General features: G+C 39.4%; 1 protein-coding gene across 3 annotated transcripts in view; it reads right to left on the bottom strand.

The window, feature by feature from the left end:
* The window catches only part of RSPRY1 (ring finger and SPRY domain containing 1), a 44,192-nt gene that overhangs the window by 19,182 nt on the left and 8,586 nt on the right, over positions 1-16,424 (bottom strand). For 2 of the 3 annotated variants that reach the window (XM_006941538.5, XM_006941537.5), the window contains exons 2-8: positions 12,002-12,506; positions 6,342-6,394; positions 5,545-5,657; positions 4,109-4,235; positions 3,001-3,059; positions 1,033-1,099; positions 271-402 (exon numbers count right to left, since the gene is read on the bottom strand). In XM_006941538.5, the coding sequence (XP_006941600.1) occupies positions 271-402; positions 1,033-1,099; positions 3,001-3,059; positions 4,109-4,235; positions 5,545-5,657; positions 6,342-6,394; positions 12,002-12,351 (901 nt within the window). In that variant the 5' untranslated portion in view covers positions 12,352-12,506. Of the gene's footprint in view, positions 1-270; positions 403-1,032; positions 1,100-3,000; positions 3,060-4,108; positions 4,236-5,544; positions 5,658-6,341; positions 6,395-12,001; positions 12,507-12,971; positions 13,114-16,424 lie in introns of all 3 variants that reach the window. The other variant, XM_045046659.1, reaches the window with a different exon arrangement.

The raw sequence follows: 16,424 nt of genomic DNA, 5'->3' as shown, positions 1-16,424 counted from the left end.
CCCTGATGCAGCAGGAAGTAGGGTATCAGTAAAAGTTTATGAACAGAAAGAGTGCTGGAATTAGAAGCATTCCATATAATTCTTATCTAGAGGGTCCCTAGAATGTTTTTCTGCTAGAATACAGCCAAGCTACAGTATAGGACCTTATAAGGTAAAGTGTCACATTCACTATTACAAAATAGTGAATTACAGAATAGTGGTCCTGTGTAAGAAATGGGTTTGGAAGGGGAAACAGGCTTTTTCCTTTTTGGAAGGACAATTGCTACTTACAGAGATTGTCTAAGCTCCACTGGGCACAGAACCCGACTTGACGTTTCAGATAATCAGGATCATCAGCCCAGGACTCCAATGTGACAAGCCGGTCACTAATACTGGATTCAGAGATAGTTAATTTATTTTCACCTGTTTGGGAAGACATAAAACCTTGAATTAACCATGAAAGGGTAGGATGATTTGCTGGGCAGGTAAGGGGTGGGAAGGAGTGAGGACAGGCAATTAGAAAACTTGGAAACTAGAATAAGGACATAGCCCAGGAGCCTTGACTACTTTCTGGGAAGTAGCAATCTCATCACTAATGTTTTTTCTCTTTTTTAGGTTTATTTATTTTGCGTCAGAGAGAGAAAGAGAGAAAGTGCAAGTGGGGGAGGGGCAGAGAGAGAGGGAGAGAGAATCCCAAGCAGGCTCAGTGCTGTCAGAGCAGAGTCTGATGCAGGGCTCAATCTCATGAATTGTGAGATCATGACCTGAGCAGAAGTTGGACACTTAACTGACTGATTCACCCAGGCACCCCTCATCATTAACTTTTTAGCTACAAAAAGTCAGTAACCATGGTCATTAAGCTTTGATTCTTAGGTGAGAAACTCTTGGCTTTTGTCCCTGTTATATCTCACTGGCCTTGAAGTGTCTACCCAAATACGGAACGTGTACCTGTTTGATGGGGCTCAAAGCATAAGCTCATCCAGTAAGTAATAAAAATAAGATTTTTAACAGCCAATTCAGAAGATCATTAGTGCAAGAAGTCACTATACCTACTTGTCTGTGCAAACTTTTCCAGCGCAATAAGTGCAAAGAGCATGACTGTGGGGTGGGACTGTAGCTTCTGAAAGACAACAAAAGATAGAGAAACATAAAGCAAAAACATCATTTCCCTGCAGAGGCGGCGAGTTACCAATTTCTTCTTCTTACCCAATATGTGCTTGATTTTTTTGGAGCAATCAGAAGAGTTTTACTCATTTGAGTCCTTAATCCTGTTTGCTAATACTGCTAGTAATAAGGAACCAAGACAGAGTCTCATAAACTTGTATATTATTTTCTTGAAGCCACCGGGTTCATTTACAGATATGCAAATTTCAGAAGTATTTTGTTAAATGCACTGTGTTATTCCACTTAGTAACATTTATAGTAGGGCTTTGTGAAAGAAAACCATGCGGATTCTTACATTGATCTAAGCAAGCCAAACAGAAACCTAGAATTGTAGCTAAGAATGACTTTTATTTAGAAGCCTTAAAGGAACCACACATTACTACCAGGTTCCAAAATTATAAATGATGGAATGAATACCTTATGGCTTAGTTTTCAGTCTGTTTTCTGCAAGGAAATCCACAAATGCTAATGGTAGGTGCGACAGCGCTCTTTAAATTACATTTAACTTCACATCACATGTGTTCATCATTTAAAGAAAAACCTACCTGCTTAACATCACACCTTCTCAGAGCCATCCTTTACCGCAGCTACGTTAGCAGCTTGCAAAGGAGCTCTAGAACATCAGGTGATTCCTACTCACTTCCCTGGGGCTCAAAGGTTCTGCAACTCTCATGCAACCACCAGCATGCCCTGCAGCGAAGCCTGTTCGGTACCCTGCTTCCTGCCATATCCACTCTCAATTCCTCAGTCTGGTTTTTCAGGCCCAGAGCCCTCCCCATCAGGATGTTCAGGCCTGTCCTCCTGTCTCTAAACACTGTCTCCTGAACAGACAATTCTCTGTAATATGCCAGGAGCATGGTCATTTCTATCTCTGAGCTTCTGCTGGTGATGGACCCTTAGCCAAAACCCATTTTTCCTTCCAGTGTGCACAGTCAAATCCTAACCTATGATGTGACCTAGCTGAGATGCCACCTTCATCTGGAAGCCTGTCTCCCATAGCTCTCCTGGCCCTTACCACCACCATCTTCCACCTCCCCATCACCTTCTCAGTACTCTTACGGCACTTAGTCTGAGAGAGGGGGTTTTGCCCTTGATCATGCCCTGTCATAAAATGGAGGCTAACTGTCTTGTCCGAGTAGTTCTATTCCCCCAGTTAACCAGGAAACTTCTTAAGGGCAAAGGACTGGTTATACTACTTTTGTATCCCCACAGGGCTTGCTTAGCATAGTGGGGTGTGTCTTAGATACATATCATATAAATATTGAAAAATAAGGTCTTTCAGATTTTGAAGAAGGCCAATGCTCAGGAGGCCTGCAAAAATAACTTTAACAAATACAGACCAGTCAAGTCTGCAGTCCAGCAGTGTAAGAGATCTGACAACACAACCTCAGCAAACCGCAAGCTTCACAGACAATAGATCAAGTACTCCACGACAACAGTTACAAGAGCAGTAGCCAGAGGGGGAGGGAAGAAGTGGAGATTTATATGCACTGGCAATCTGACCTGACAGTTTCCTGGCTTGGAATGCCATGTAATTTTGTTTCCGCTGCAGAGGTCCCTACTACCATTTGGCCGACCCTAAGGACACACACACAAAAGCCAATCATAGCAGCTATCTTAGGACTAAATTTAAAACCAGACCAACTCAGCTGCTTTTGCTTGCAATAAATTCCTATCCCGCCCTCATTTTTTTTTTTTTTTTTTGAACATAGGAGGGAATAGATAAACACTCAGGAAACACCTGCAAATAAAATTTATAACTGATTCCATTCTCTGTGCCAGTGGTTAAGCTGGCAATTTTAGAAAAATGCACAGTTGTAGATGACTAAGAATAACTGGCTTTGATGCCTCACTTACCAGACACTGTAGCAAATATTCCAGTATTCCTGGGCTAAGTAAGCCTATACTTGCAGGACCTGGACAAACATAACAAACACAAGATACAATGAAATGGGCCATATTCTTTTTCATCAGTAACTAATAACAGTAAAATTGTTTCTCAGAACTCTTTGACAAGGTACTCTCACGCACAGTGTCTTATTCAAGCCTCCTGCTCTGAGGCAGGGAATAGTACTGTTTCTATTTCACAGCTGAGCAATGGAGCCCACAGTGAAGTCACTCATTCTGGTGCATTTGGGGTGCACATGGCAGAATCGGAGGCAGTACCCACGGGTCCTGATTTGGAATCCATTGTTTCTTCCACCATACAGGATTCTGACTAGCTGAGCTCTTCACCTGCACTTTGATGCTAACTTTCCTAAAGTGGGTAATGTTCATAAACAAGTTAAATATCTGCTTCTCTTCTCAGGAACTGCTACAATGACAGTTCCTTTTCTTCTTCTCCTACCTTGTAGGTCTCTATTATCTAGCTAAACTCTATAAAGTGCATAAATGTATATTATCTATTATATGCATAAATACATACCTCCATAATCTTTATTTATTATACTGAATGTAACCTTTTATTCTTAATTTTAAAGCAAATGAGTACAACTTTTTCTTTTAAATGTCTCTCTGGGGGCGCCTGGGTGGCTCAGTCAGTTAAGCATCCGACTTCAGCTCAGGTCATGATCTCCCAGTACATTGGTTTGAGCCCCATGTCGGGCTCTGTGCTGACAGCTCGGAGCCTGGAGCCTGCTTCAGATTCTGTGCCCCCCTCTCTCTCTGCCCCTACCCCACTTGTGCTCTCTCTCTCTCTCTCTCAAAAATAAACATTTAAAAATAAATAAATGTCTCTGAAAATCCTCAAAGCTAAATTAGATTGCATCCATCTCTTTGGACTTTGAGTACTTTTTTTCCAGTTAGCTCTTGTCCCTCAGTATTAATTAAATTAAATTAAATTAAATTTTTATTTTATTTCTTTTGAGACACTCCTTTCTGATACAGGTTTGATTAAAGACCTGCAATCTTCCCCATCATGTCAAAAAAACTGAAGATCTTTCTTGGTAGAGGTTTCCAGAGTTACCTGCTAGTTTCTCAGCCAAGCAACCTAGGACTGCAGATGTGTTCCTGTGTTTAGCAGGATGACCTGAGTCCTGGCAAGCTACTTCTCCATTTAAATTGAGAATTTCAGTCAATTTCTGGAGTGCATCCTAAAAACAAAAATGTACAAGGGAATTTGGTAAATATATCATCACTTAGGTTTTTTCCTCCAGGGGAATCATTTGAGACAAAAGCTATAGCCAGTTATGAAATTAACTCAGAATGCACCTACAAAATGATACAATGCACTCAATGATATCAATGTTATTTGATAAACCTGGAAGTTTTCTTACATGAATTGCTAGATTCTACTTCATTCAAAATGTAGGGGCGCCTGGGTGGCTCAGTCGGTTAAGCGTCCGACTTCGGCTCAGGTCATGATCTCACAGTTTGTGACTTCAAGCCCCGCGTTGGGCTCTGTGCTGACAGCTCAGAGCCTGGAGCCTGCTTCAGCTTCTGTGCCTCCCTCTCTCTCTGCCCCTCCCCTGCTCATGCTCTGTCTCTCTCTGTCTCAAAAATAAATAAACATTAAAAAAAAAAAATGTACCAGTTGTATTAAAAAATATGCTGTTTACTCCTGAATCATTAAACAGACTAAATCCACCCAAATGCCAATATGATTGATAATAATAGGGTCTTAGTGACTTAAAGTAACCTTTAAGTAAAAGGTTACTTACATTTTTTTTTTTTTTTAATCAAGCAAGAACAAAGCTCACCAGAGTTTTTGAGGCAAATTATAACAGAAACCTCTCATAAGCCTAGGTAAAGGTCATTTCATCAGTGACTGAGCCAAAGGCTTTTCTCTTCTGTTCATAAGTTTTTCCATGTTGTGCCCAAATGTCTGAGGTTCAACCAAATGACAGATGCCAGCACCCAAAATTTAAAAAAAAAAAACAAACAAAAACCCATTCCATAGAAGATATGGACGAAGGCAATGAAAGTTTGATACTTTTGTTCTATTTAAGGGAAAATCAAGGTCATTCCAATCTTTAATATGTTAGAGTAAGACTCACAAGGGCTTTTAGTATAATAGCTTTTTCTCTTAATAGGAAACATTAAAGAAAACCTTTTGTTATGAGGAAATTTGTTTAGAGACAGGTAAGAAAATCAGCTCAGCAATTGAACATTGTCTTCCAACTTCAAGAAGATTGCTGTTTCAAATATAAATGTTTTAATTTTTAACATTTTAAAATTTTAAACCAAAGCTTTATAGTAAGTTAGTGATAGAAAGAGGATGTAGCACTTCATTAGAAATAAAAAAGTTTACATAATGCCCCTCAGTCAATATTCAGTCAATATTGAATGAAACAGACCACAAATGTATAAAGAGGAAATGCATTATATCAAAGGTTCTTTGTAGGCATTTATCCTGTGTTTAAGCATAGGTGACAGTTTCATTAAAGAGAAGTATTAACTTACTTTAGTGGGCAATGGACATTCATCTAGTAACAATGTTATAACAGCTGGTCCCAGTGGATCTTCCAATGGAATAACTCTAATTAAAGACTGGACAACATCCAACCATCCTTCATCTAAGAGCAAATCAATAAGATTATATGGTAGAGCCACTATTTCTAAAATGTGAAAATATATCACTTATAACACAAGGTGACTTTATATTAAAATAGAAACACTTTTGGCTTTCATCTTGTAGCTTTTAAGCAGTTAACATTTGGCATAGACAGTCATTAATTGTAGTCATCACGGTAGAACCAAAGATTCTTAATTTGCAGGAGACTGGTGATTTGGAGGCATCTTTATTTGGAGAGAATTGAAGCTATGGTCCTGGGTTCTCAAATTATAATTAAAATAGTTTTCAGCATCTTGTTTATAACATAGGAGCGTACTGAGAAGATTAAATATCTGAAGCAGTTGGCTCTACTTTCAGAATGATACTTAGGAAATTAAGGGCCAAAAAACTACCCTTCCCATTCTGGAAGAGTTTTGGTCAAAGATCTGTCAATGCTCCCCCAAGTTCTCTTTTAATAATTTAGGTGCAATAAAACCGTTGCTGAGAGGTGCAGCTACATATTCAGGATGCAATATATAGTGATTATTAATTTTTACCTTTGGATAGGAAAACTTCTGCACACGTAAGGCTTTTAATGGTCATGTGTATTAAGTACTTTTGGAATCTTTTATTTAAAATAAAGTGGTCATATTTTCCATAATTATGAATTCATTAGAAAATATTTTTTTAAAAATTTGAAAAATACCTGTTTCTGCCATTTCGTGCAATGTAATCATTGAATACGGAGGTTCCTGATCACTGAAAAACAAATAGTCAACACATCAAACTTGAAGAAATAAGAAATGACAATTCCAAATAAAAATTCAAACTGACAGTGTGGTATAGAAAGAGAAAGAGGAAATGAACATGGAAGGTTGTGGAGAAAGAGATGGAAGAGACAACTGGAGATACACGCTGTGAGGACAAATATACACCACATGTGTTCATTTTCAAGACCAAGACCATCATCTGTGATGGCCCACAAATAAAAGGGGCGGGAGGGCATAGGCACGGACCACCACATGGCCTGGAGCAAAAGCACGGGACTAGAACTGGAGACCACAGAACTACTCAGCTTTCTCTAGAGGCCCAATGCCAACCAAGATGAGCTAGGGAGGCCCAAATCATCTTCCTCCAACTTACCTCAAAGAAACACCAGGAAGGGAGATTACAATCTCAACTGAGGATTTACGGAAGCAAGCGCCTACATAAACGTCTTCATTTTTAAGTGTTCTTCTGGGAGATAACACTATTTGCTTAAGTTTCATAAAATGGCAGTAGAAGAAAAAGAAACCAAACTTAATCAAGGAGATATTTAATATTGTAGATGATGCTCTAAAATGGCATTATAAACTGTAATTTAGTGGGTTTTCAATCTGTGATCCCAGGAATCTTAAGGAAGTGCTTTAGGGGAACTTCACTAATGAACGAAATATTCTCCATCAAACAATGATAAATCTAATTACTTAGATCTAATTCAGGTTTATTTACATGTCATGGCTCTCTGCTTTACTATGAAGAAACCTGTAAAAACTATTGTTTTCAATCATTTAATCCTCAGAATACTCTTATGATATGGAAATTATTAAGTTAATTTCAGGTACTCATTAGGTACTGGTTATCTGACATACCCTGTACCTTTCCATAGCAAGGGAAAATTATCATTTAAAAGATTTGCCTTAGCGGCACCTGGGTGGCTCAGTTCCTTAAGCATCAGACTCTTGATTTCAGCTCAGGTAATGATCTCATGGTTTGTGAGATCTAGCCCTGCATGGGGCTCTGAGCTGACAGCATGGAGCTTGGGATTCTCTCTCTCCCTCTCTCTGCCCCTCCCCTGAATGTGTACACACACACTCTCTTTCTCTCTCTCTCTCAGAAGAAATAACAAATAACCATTCAAAAGATTTGTCTTAAATGATATAACTGACCAATTACAAATATTTCCGGAGAGCAATCTGGCAATAATGAAATTAAATGTCCCAACAATGCCAGAGAAACTATTAACACAGGTAATAGATGTGTAGGAGATTATTTGTCATAATGCTATTTGTAGGAACAAAATTTGGAATCAATCTAAGTGACCATCACCAGATAACAGGATAACAAAATATAAGACTTTCAAACATACAAAGGAATAATCTGCAGGACTCAGAAGCAGTTGTAGCTTGATACACAGCAACATAGGTCTCAAATAATGTTGACAGAAGTTAAAAACAAAGATTTATGTATCACTTATGTAAGTTTTTAAAATCACACACAAAATACTATTATAAACTTCCTATAGAGACACAAACATACATATGGCAGGCAGATTGGAAGAAAATAACCTTAAATTCACGAGAATGGTTACCCATTGATATTTGGTTAGTGGGTCAGGCAAAGGAGACAACAGGATTAGGGAAAAAGGAAAGAATAATAAAAATGTGGTAGAGTCAGTGACCAATGAGGACTACAACACCTCGATTCTACACAGATGCACTTTAAGGACACACACACACATCCTTACATTCAAAAAACAAGATAAACTTCTCTGTGCAACCGAAATGCAGCAGAAATTCCTGGTGGGACGCAGGAGCTAAAGCTGCAGGACAATGGGGCTCACTGTCTGGAACTAGACAGAGGTGACCAGGAGCTCTATGCCTGCAGGGTAGGTAATGGGGACCAAAACCACACCTGTGCAAGGGATGGAACAGACTCAGGAAGTGAAGCTCAGATGGGGTTCCCCTCTCAGTGAAAGAAGTTGGAAGAAAGTTAGGAATGACAATCTGACCTACAACTGATATCAAGCTGCAAGTCTCCAGTGACAGAAAAGGCAAAGAAAGCCATGTAGCAGGACTCAGGCTATGGGAACGCAGACCTGCCAATTTTAGGTTAAGTCGTAGACTGAAGGTAGATGGAGATAACAGCAAAAATGACAGGAAGAGAGACAGAATGACAGAGAGGAAGACAGAACAGACACACACACACATACACACACACACACACACAGTGAGGAAAAAACTTCCATCAGGAGGAGTCTGTAACTTAAAGTCCCAAACTATATGAGAATAATATTAATACCACTGACAATTTGAGGATAAAGTCACTACCAAAAAAAAAAAAAATGCAAATAAGAACTTCAAAACGACTTTAAGTATATTTAAAGTGTGTTTCCTATATAAGCCTCTCACTACAGCTTTAGAAACTGCTCCCCTCTCTCAGATCAACATCATCCTTTCCTAAGTAACAAGCAGAATGAGGGGAACAATCAATACCAATTATTCTAGAATTGTGACATCTGCATACATCCTTTTAGGTATATTCTTACCAAGTCCATCAGTCCTATCTTCCACGGTTAGTTTTAACAGCCTTATAAACTTTATAGGTATGAAATTCTTCTCCTTTAGTAGTTTCTGAAAAACAAGCTACAGTGACTATGTTTGTAACTGTCTGAACGCTGTTTGGCCATTAGCTTCTCGAACAGGTCCCGTCACACTTGCTCTACATCTGCCTTATTTGCTCCTTCTCAGAAGAGTTCTAGCTATAATTTGGTGTAAGCAGGTTTACGGTAAAGATGACCCTATTACTCAAATGTACGCTATTTGCCTCAGGTTAGTGAATTAGTTGCTTCATCAACAAGTTCACTTATAATGTGTAATATTTTCTAAAAGATTGGAGATAAATCTCCTACTCTGCTTCCATACTGTCTTAATCACTTTCTTAAAAAATACGGCAAAGCCTATTCTGTACTTCTCGAATGGGCTTAAATAACACTGCTTGTGGTTTCCTTATTTGGGAAGGGAAACCTTTCATTATAATTTTATAGTATGTTTTAAATGTCACCATGCAGACAGGCACCTGGGTGGCTCAATCAGTTAAGCGTCGACTCTTGATTTCAGCTCAGGTCATGACCTCCCAGGGTTGTGAGATGGAGCCTTGTGTGTGTGCACCCCACCCCCACCCCCCAGGTGCAGGTCTACTTAAGATTCTCTCTCCCTGTGCTCCTGCCCTGCTCACGCGCTTGCATGTGCTGTCTCTCAAAAACAAACAAACAAACAAAAAACAGGCACCATGAAGAAACTGTAAATAACAGTTTCTAGCTTCTTGACTGAGTTTGAGGGATGTAAATGGCATAGATTTATACTCAATAAATATTTTCTACAAACATATGAGCATTAAAATTCATAAAATTAACAACAAAACAAGAGGTGTTGGTGAGGATGCAGAGAAAGGGAAACCCTCTTGCACTGCTGGTGGGAATGCAAACTGATGCAGCCGCTCTGGAAAGAAGTGTGGAGATTCCTCAAAAAACTAAAAACAGAACTACCCTATGACCCAGCAATTGCACTATTAGGTATTTACCTAAAGGATACAAAAATACAGATTCCAAGAGGATACGTGCAACCCAATGCTTCTAGCAGCACTATCAACAATAGCCAAATTATGGAGACAGCCCAAATGTCCCTTGACTGTTGAATGAATAAAGATGTATATATACAATGGAATATTGCTCAGCCATCAAAAAAATAATAATAATCTTGCCACTTGCAATGACGTGGATGGAGCTAGAATATATTATGCTAAGTGAAGAAAGTCAATCAGAGAAAGAAAAATACATGATTTCACTCATATGTGTAATATAAGAAATAAAACAGATGGGTATATAGGAAGGGCAGGGAAAGAGAAGAGAGGGAAACAAACTACAAGAGACTCTTAACTGACAGAGAACACACTGAGGGTTGATGAAGGGAGGTGGGTGGGAGACGGGCTAGATGGGTGGTGAATATTAAGAAGGGCACTTGTGATGAGCACGGGGTGTTGAATGTAAATGATGAATCACTGAATTCTACCTCTGAAACCAATGTTGTACTGTATATTAACTACAATATAAATAATTTAAAAAAAGAAATAAAAAGAGTCTATCCACAGTATAAACAAAATTGAGTCAGATACCAGAACTGCTTCAAAGGCTGGTATTAATAACGTTAGGAAGACCTTTCTGAATTGGTTATGGAGAAGATTTGTAAGAACCTCCTTTCCCCGGCCTGTTCTACAGCAGATATTAAGATGTACAAAATAAATTTATTTCTATGAGGGAAAAAATTCCCCTCAGAATAATATGCACAGGTATACCTTGCTTAACGCTATAATTTTGAGGAATTAAAACTAGGTTTTATAAAAGTGATTATCAAATATTTAGATACTTAAATTTACTAGCAGAGCCTGAGGCAAAAAGAACCCAGATATAACTTTAAAAAAAAGTTGGGGCACCTGGGTGGCTCGGTTGAATGTCTGGCTCCTCTTGATTTCAGCTCAGCTCATGATCTCGAAGTTCATGGGATCGAGCCCTGTGTCAGGCTCTGTGCTGACAGTGTGGAGCCTGCTTGGGATTCTCTCTCTCTCTCTCTCTCTCTCTCTCTCTCTCTCTCTCTCATCTCTCTCTCTCTCTCTCTCTCTGCTCTTCCCCCCTGCTTGTGCTCCCTCTCTCTCTCTCTCAAAATAAATAAGCATTAAAAAAAATACTATCATCTACTGAGTGATTGTTATGTGTAAGGCACTATTCTAGAAGCTTTACATATATTATGATAATCTCTGTAAGAAAGACATAATTTCCCTCTTATAGATGAGGAACTTGAGGCTTAGAGAATTAATTCACCCACTATTATGTAGCTAGTCAAGGGGCTGGGCTGAAATTTGAAACTTGGTTGATCATGGTTCTAAAACTTTTGCTCTTAACTACTGAACTGCAGTTAAGTTAAAATATTTTTTCAACTTGAACAATGTTCTTTCATTTCACTGTTATTCAATCTGGGATTTCATACATATAGTTAGACAAAGCAGGGGAGAAACAAAACACGTACAGGTGTGCCCTGCAGTTTCAATTTACAAGCTTCCCAAATGGATCTGAGATGGCCAAATAAGGGATACAAAAAGAGAGGAGGACGAACGCTTTCCTTGATCTATGTCCCTACATCGCCAACAGAAAGTGCACACAGCCATGCTCTCGGAAAAATAACTCATCTTGAATCTCTGGTCTGTGGCGTAGATAGGCAAGCAAGATAAGAATCAGTCTTTGTGAAACCATTTCCTATTGTAGCTTGCAACACAAACTCGCTCCTTATTTACTACATTCCCTAATAAAGATCATAGCTTTGTGTTTTCTGCTATTGAAATGTTTAGATACTTCCGAACAGGAGTAGATGTTAGCAAGTAAAAATATCAAAGCTTATAATTTACTCTGCCATCAGAGGAGAAATAAAATATTCTCCCTCGCCTTATGAGCTCAAGGCTTGGTGAAGAGATCCTAATGAAGTGAAGGAGTCAAAGGTTATGGTTCCTATAGAACGCTGTCATCTCATAGGAGGTGGCGAGGAAGCAGATACTTACTTGTCTACAAGAGTCCGTATGACTGCTAGTGTGTCCAGCACTAGTCCATCTACATTTTGTTTCTTTCTCCTTGGCTCATGTGGTCCTCGGCCCCTCCTTGGTGGCCGAACAGGGTCCCGGGGTTGGCTCCTCATGTCAGCAGTGGGTACTGCACTGTTCTCGGCTTGTTGCTGCTGGGTGTCAACACTATCTTCCGCTCCACTGTCATCTCGGCAGATACAGGAATTACCCATGGTAGCAGTGGCACCTCTAGTCCCCAGGAAGTGGGCTATGTGCTCCTCAAGAGTCAACAGCAGACCCTGGCCAAGGCTTCTGCTCACTAAGAACACGGCCCAACCAAAGACAATCATTTAGATAGTTTTCAGTTTTCCAAGTACTGTTTTCATAATCTGGAGTGGAGGAACTTGCATTCTATTTGTTTTTAACAAACGAATATGGAAGAAAGTTGCAGAACCGATCTCCAACATTATCAATTCCAGGGAATCTGGGTCATCCAGTGGCAGTTCTAAAAGAGAAGAAAAGAAAAATGCATCAAAGATTCTTGGTCATTTAATTACTCACAGTTTCTAAGTTTGATTTTATAGGCATAGGATTACAGTGGGAAATCATCTCTGGTTATTTTTATAGGTTTCCGACACAAAGAGGTACCTTTACATAAGGGAATTACGATCAAGAACTTCTTTTTAGCACTACAACATAAAGTTGATTGCTAAACCATATCCTTGTAAACCACACAAATTACCACTGATTTTTCCCCCCAAAATCCATATGCATGGTTCTACCTATGCAGAAATACATTAGAAGAATATGTACCGTTGTTGCAAAGACTCCTTTAATGGATTAAAAAAAGAAAAAAGAACTGTTTCCTTTTTAAATTTAAATGAGAAAAGTTAATATTTCAAATAAACTATCTAATTACAGATGCTTATTGTTAAAAAAAAAGTTATGATACAAATATGCTAGCACCCACTTGATATCAAGGAGAATAAAGAGTAGAGTGTTTCACTTGAATGCAATCACCAAACCGTACACGTTTCCCATTTGGAGGCACTCTTGAGAATTTACAGAAATCATACAAGCAGTTACAAAGTTTTTCTGTTATGTCAGCAAGACTGTTTGGAGAGAGGCAAATATACATTACAAAGTTACATTTTCACAACGATGAGTTTTTTGTACAATATGTCTGCTGCTACAAAGTTACGAAAGAGCACACCCATGATCTTTGTCTAAAAATACTGACAAGGCACCCTATGCCTACACCATGCTGGCACTGGGAGAATAAAAATGAACAAGGCACAGTCCCTGCCCTCTAGGAATTCATGGATGGCAATTCTCATCCCATACAGTCTGGTCATCAACAAAAACCTAATGATAGAACCACCTCCTCATTAAACTGAGAAAATCTGGTTAGGTCTAGAAAGGATTTGGAAGAAGAAAACAGAAGTGGGAGGGGGTTGGCAATAGAAAGTAAAAAATCATGCCAAGACCCGGAGACAAGACCCATAAGGACAAAATGGACGTATAAGGAATAGAGACTAGTGTGTACTCTCAACATTTGGTTATTTACAATTAAACTGTGTATATTGAGCACTGGCTCAGGAATAGCTATAAATAAAATGTGTAATTCAATGGAGCAAGAGAAAAGCAAGAGAAAAATTAACTCCATTATTGGGACAGATTTGCAGCAAATTCTTTTAAATATTTGCCTAGTTTAATTACTGTTCATGGGGGAAAACTAAAGGAAAGGAGATGGAGATAGAAGATAGATGGAGATAGAAAGCCTTTACTCATACGTATAATAATTAATATAACCCATAGAGGGAGGGGGAGGGACAACAGAAGGAAGAGGAGGGAGGGATGGGAAGAAAGAAGAGAGTTAACAGACAGTATCTCTCTCCAGACTAGCAAGATAGCAATGGCTGAGCCAAGTAATACCATAGGTATTTTGGTTCTCCCCAGTCAGGCTGTCTTTAAAATTTGGAGGTTATACTTAAAAGGATGTGACTGAAGTATAGGTAGGAGTATAAGACAAGGACTCTGCTGGAAACAGCTTCTTAAAAGAGAATCAACAAAGAGTTGAAGTAATACCATTCCCATTACTGCAGGGACCATGGTATACATACAATTCCCCTCAGAGAGTAGATAATTAAGAGCTCTCAATGCTTAAAAGGACAAGAGACAGAAATCAGAAATAAGGCTTTAAAAGGGTCCCTGCTATAAATTTGATCTTATAAACTATGCTGCTAAGACCAAAAAGTAACATATTTAAGAAGCAGTGCTCCAGCCCTTCTCACAGAAATTTCAGAGAAGACACTGTTGGAACAATTCAGATGAAGCGGGTAAAGAACCCAACGTTTTCTGATAGGTCTGCCCAGTTGATATGCCACTAGAGCACTCCCATGAAATATCAAAGAATTATATTAAAAGTTTTTTATCTGTTAACTTTTTAATGTTTACTTATTTTTGAGAGAGAGAAAGAGAGAGAGCACGAGCACGAGCAAGCAGGAGTGGGGGAGAGGCAGAGAGACGGAGACAGAATCTGAAGCAGGCTCCAGGCTCTGAGCAGTCAGCACAGAGCCCGATATGGGGCTCGAGCCCATGAACCATGAGATCATGACCTGAGCTGAAGTTGGACACTTCACCAACTGAGCCATCCAGGCACCCCATCTGTTAACTTTTTAAAACAAAAGATGGATGCACTTTCATTTTAAGACTGAAATGCTGCATACAATCTACAGAAAAGTGAAAGCCTCTCTTCTGCATAGCCCATTCCTTTCCCAGAGGTAACCCCTGCTAAAGCTTCATGTGTCTGTTTGCACACTAATATACTTAAAAACAACAACCATTTTTTAAGAGAGAGGCTGCAAGTGAGAAAACGGCTGGGATGGGGGGCAGGGGTGGGGGGGTGGGGAGAGAGAGAAAAAAATATCCCATGAGGGGCAGAGGAGAAAGGGAAAGAGAAGTGGGGTTCACCTGAAGTGGGGCTCGTGCTCACTCGATGTGGGGCTTTAGCTCACCCAAAGCAGGGCTCGAACTCGAGAACATGAGATCAAGATGTGAGCTGAAGTCAGATGCTTAACCAACTGAGCCACCCGGGTGCACCAACTCCCCCCCCCCCCCCCCCCCCCCGCCAATTTTTTAACTTAAATAGGATGATGCCATAAACATGTGAGGTTTGCTTTTTTTCTTCTTAACAATACATTTTTTTGTTTGAGAAAGAGAGCATGAGTGGGGGAGGGGCAGAGAGGAGAGAGAATCCCAAGGAGGCTCCATGCTGTCAGCACAGAGCCTGATGCAGGGCTCGATCTCATGAATGGGGGAGATGACCTGAGCTGAGATCAGGAGTTGGATGCTTAACCAACTGAGCCACCCAGGCACACCAACAGCACATCTTTCTATACCAGTATATCTAAAACTACTCCTCATCCCAGTTAAGTCTGTATCAAAATCCATACTCTGGATTGTCATAGTTTCTTACCCACTAGGCCATAAAAATCTGTGTCTAAGCCAACTAATACTTCGGGGACGGTAGTGGGAGTGGTCCAGGATTCAATACAAGGGAACTCTATTTGGTAATGCTTCATTTCCTGGCCAAGTGCTCTCTTACCCTGAACTGCTCCGTGGTGTTGAGGTTACTGAAGCAGAGGGAATTCTACTGGCTTCTCTAAAGCTCCTGAGCCTTTCCAGATGATCAATATGGAAGTTGGGATAGGCGTGTCATGTAAATAAGATTCAGTCCACTCAGACACATTAAATTGGGGAATGCATAACTGCGGAAGGGAGACCAATCAGGCATTTTAAAAAACTGGTAATGATTTGAGAATGTCAGTTGAGATTAAGTCTCAGAAAAAGTGTTGGGAGAGAACAGAGAATCCTACAATTACAGTTTAATGCCATCACTTGTAAAGCTATTTAGATTAACAAGAAATGATGGGAATGCTTCTGAGAAATACAGTGGGTTAAAAAAAAAAAAAAAGCTTGTTGAATCTCAAAGTCTTAAACTTCATTCTATCCAAAAATGTTTTGCTAAACCGGATATAGAAGAATTAATCTATGCAGATTTCCTTTTAGTACTGTTCTAAAGGGAAGCTATCCAGTACCTATAGGTATTTATAAAAATCTGACTCAATTTGGAGGCAGATGACAAGAATTCAGTGAGCTGTTGCTTATTTTCATACTGAACTCAAGTGTAGTCCAGGTCAAGTTCTTCCAAAGGAGTCATTTTCCCTAAATGACCCCAAAATGATGCCAACTACAAAATCTGTCATAGGAGGAAATGGGAGTAAAAAAATAAAGTTTTCAAATATTTTAAAATTAAAGACTTTCTCTTTAATTAAAGACCAGGTGTAAAGAAGAGGCTAATTAGGTGGGGGAAATCTGAAACATACAAGAAAAAAAAAAGAGCTGGTATCTTTAAAAAACT

Source organism: Felis catus, chromosome E2, assembly GCF_018350175.1.
Source record: "Felis catus isolate Fca126 chromosome E2, F.catus_Fca126_mat1.0, whole genome shotgun sequence".
In the NCBI taxonomy this organism is placed as follows: Eukaryota; Metazoa; Chordata; class Mammalia; order Carnivora; family Felidae; genus Felis; species Felis catus.
The sequence above is the reverse complement of the archived record's forward strand: the minus strand, read 5'-3'. Positions and strand labels throughout refer to the sequence as shown.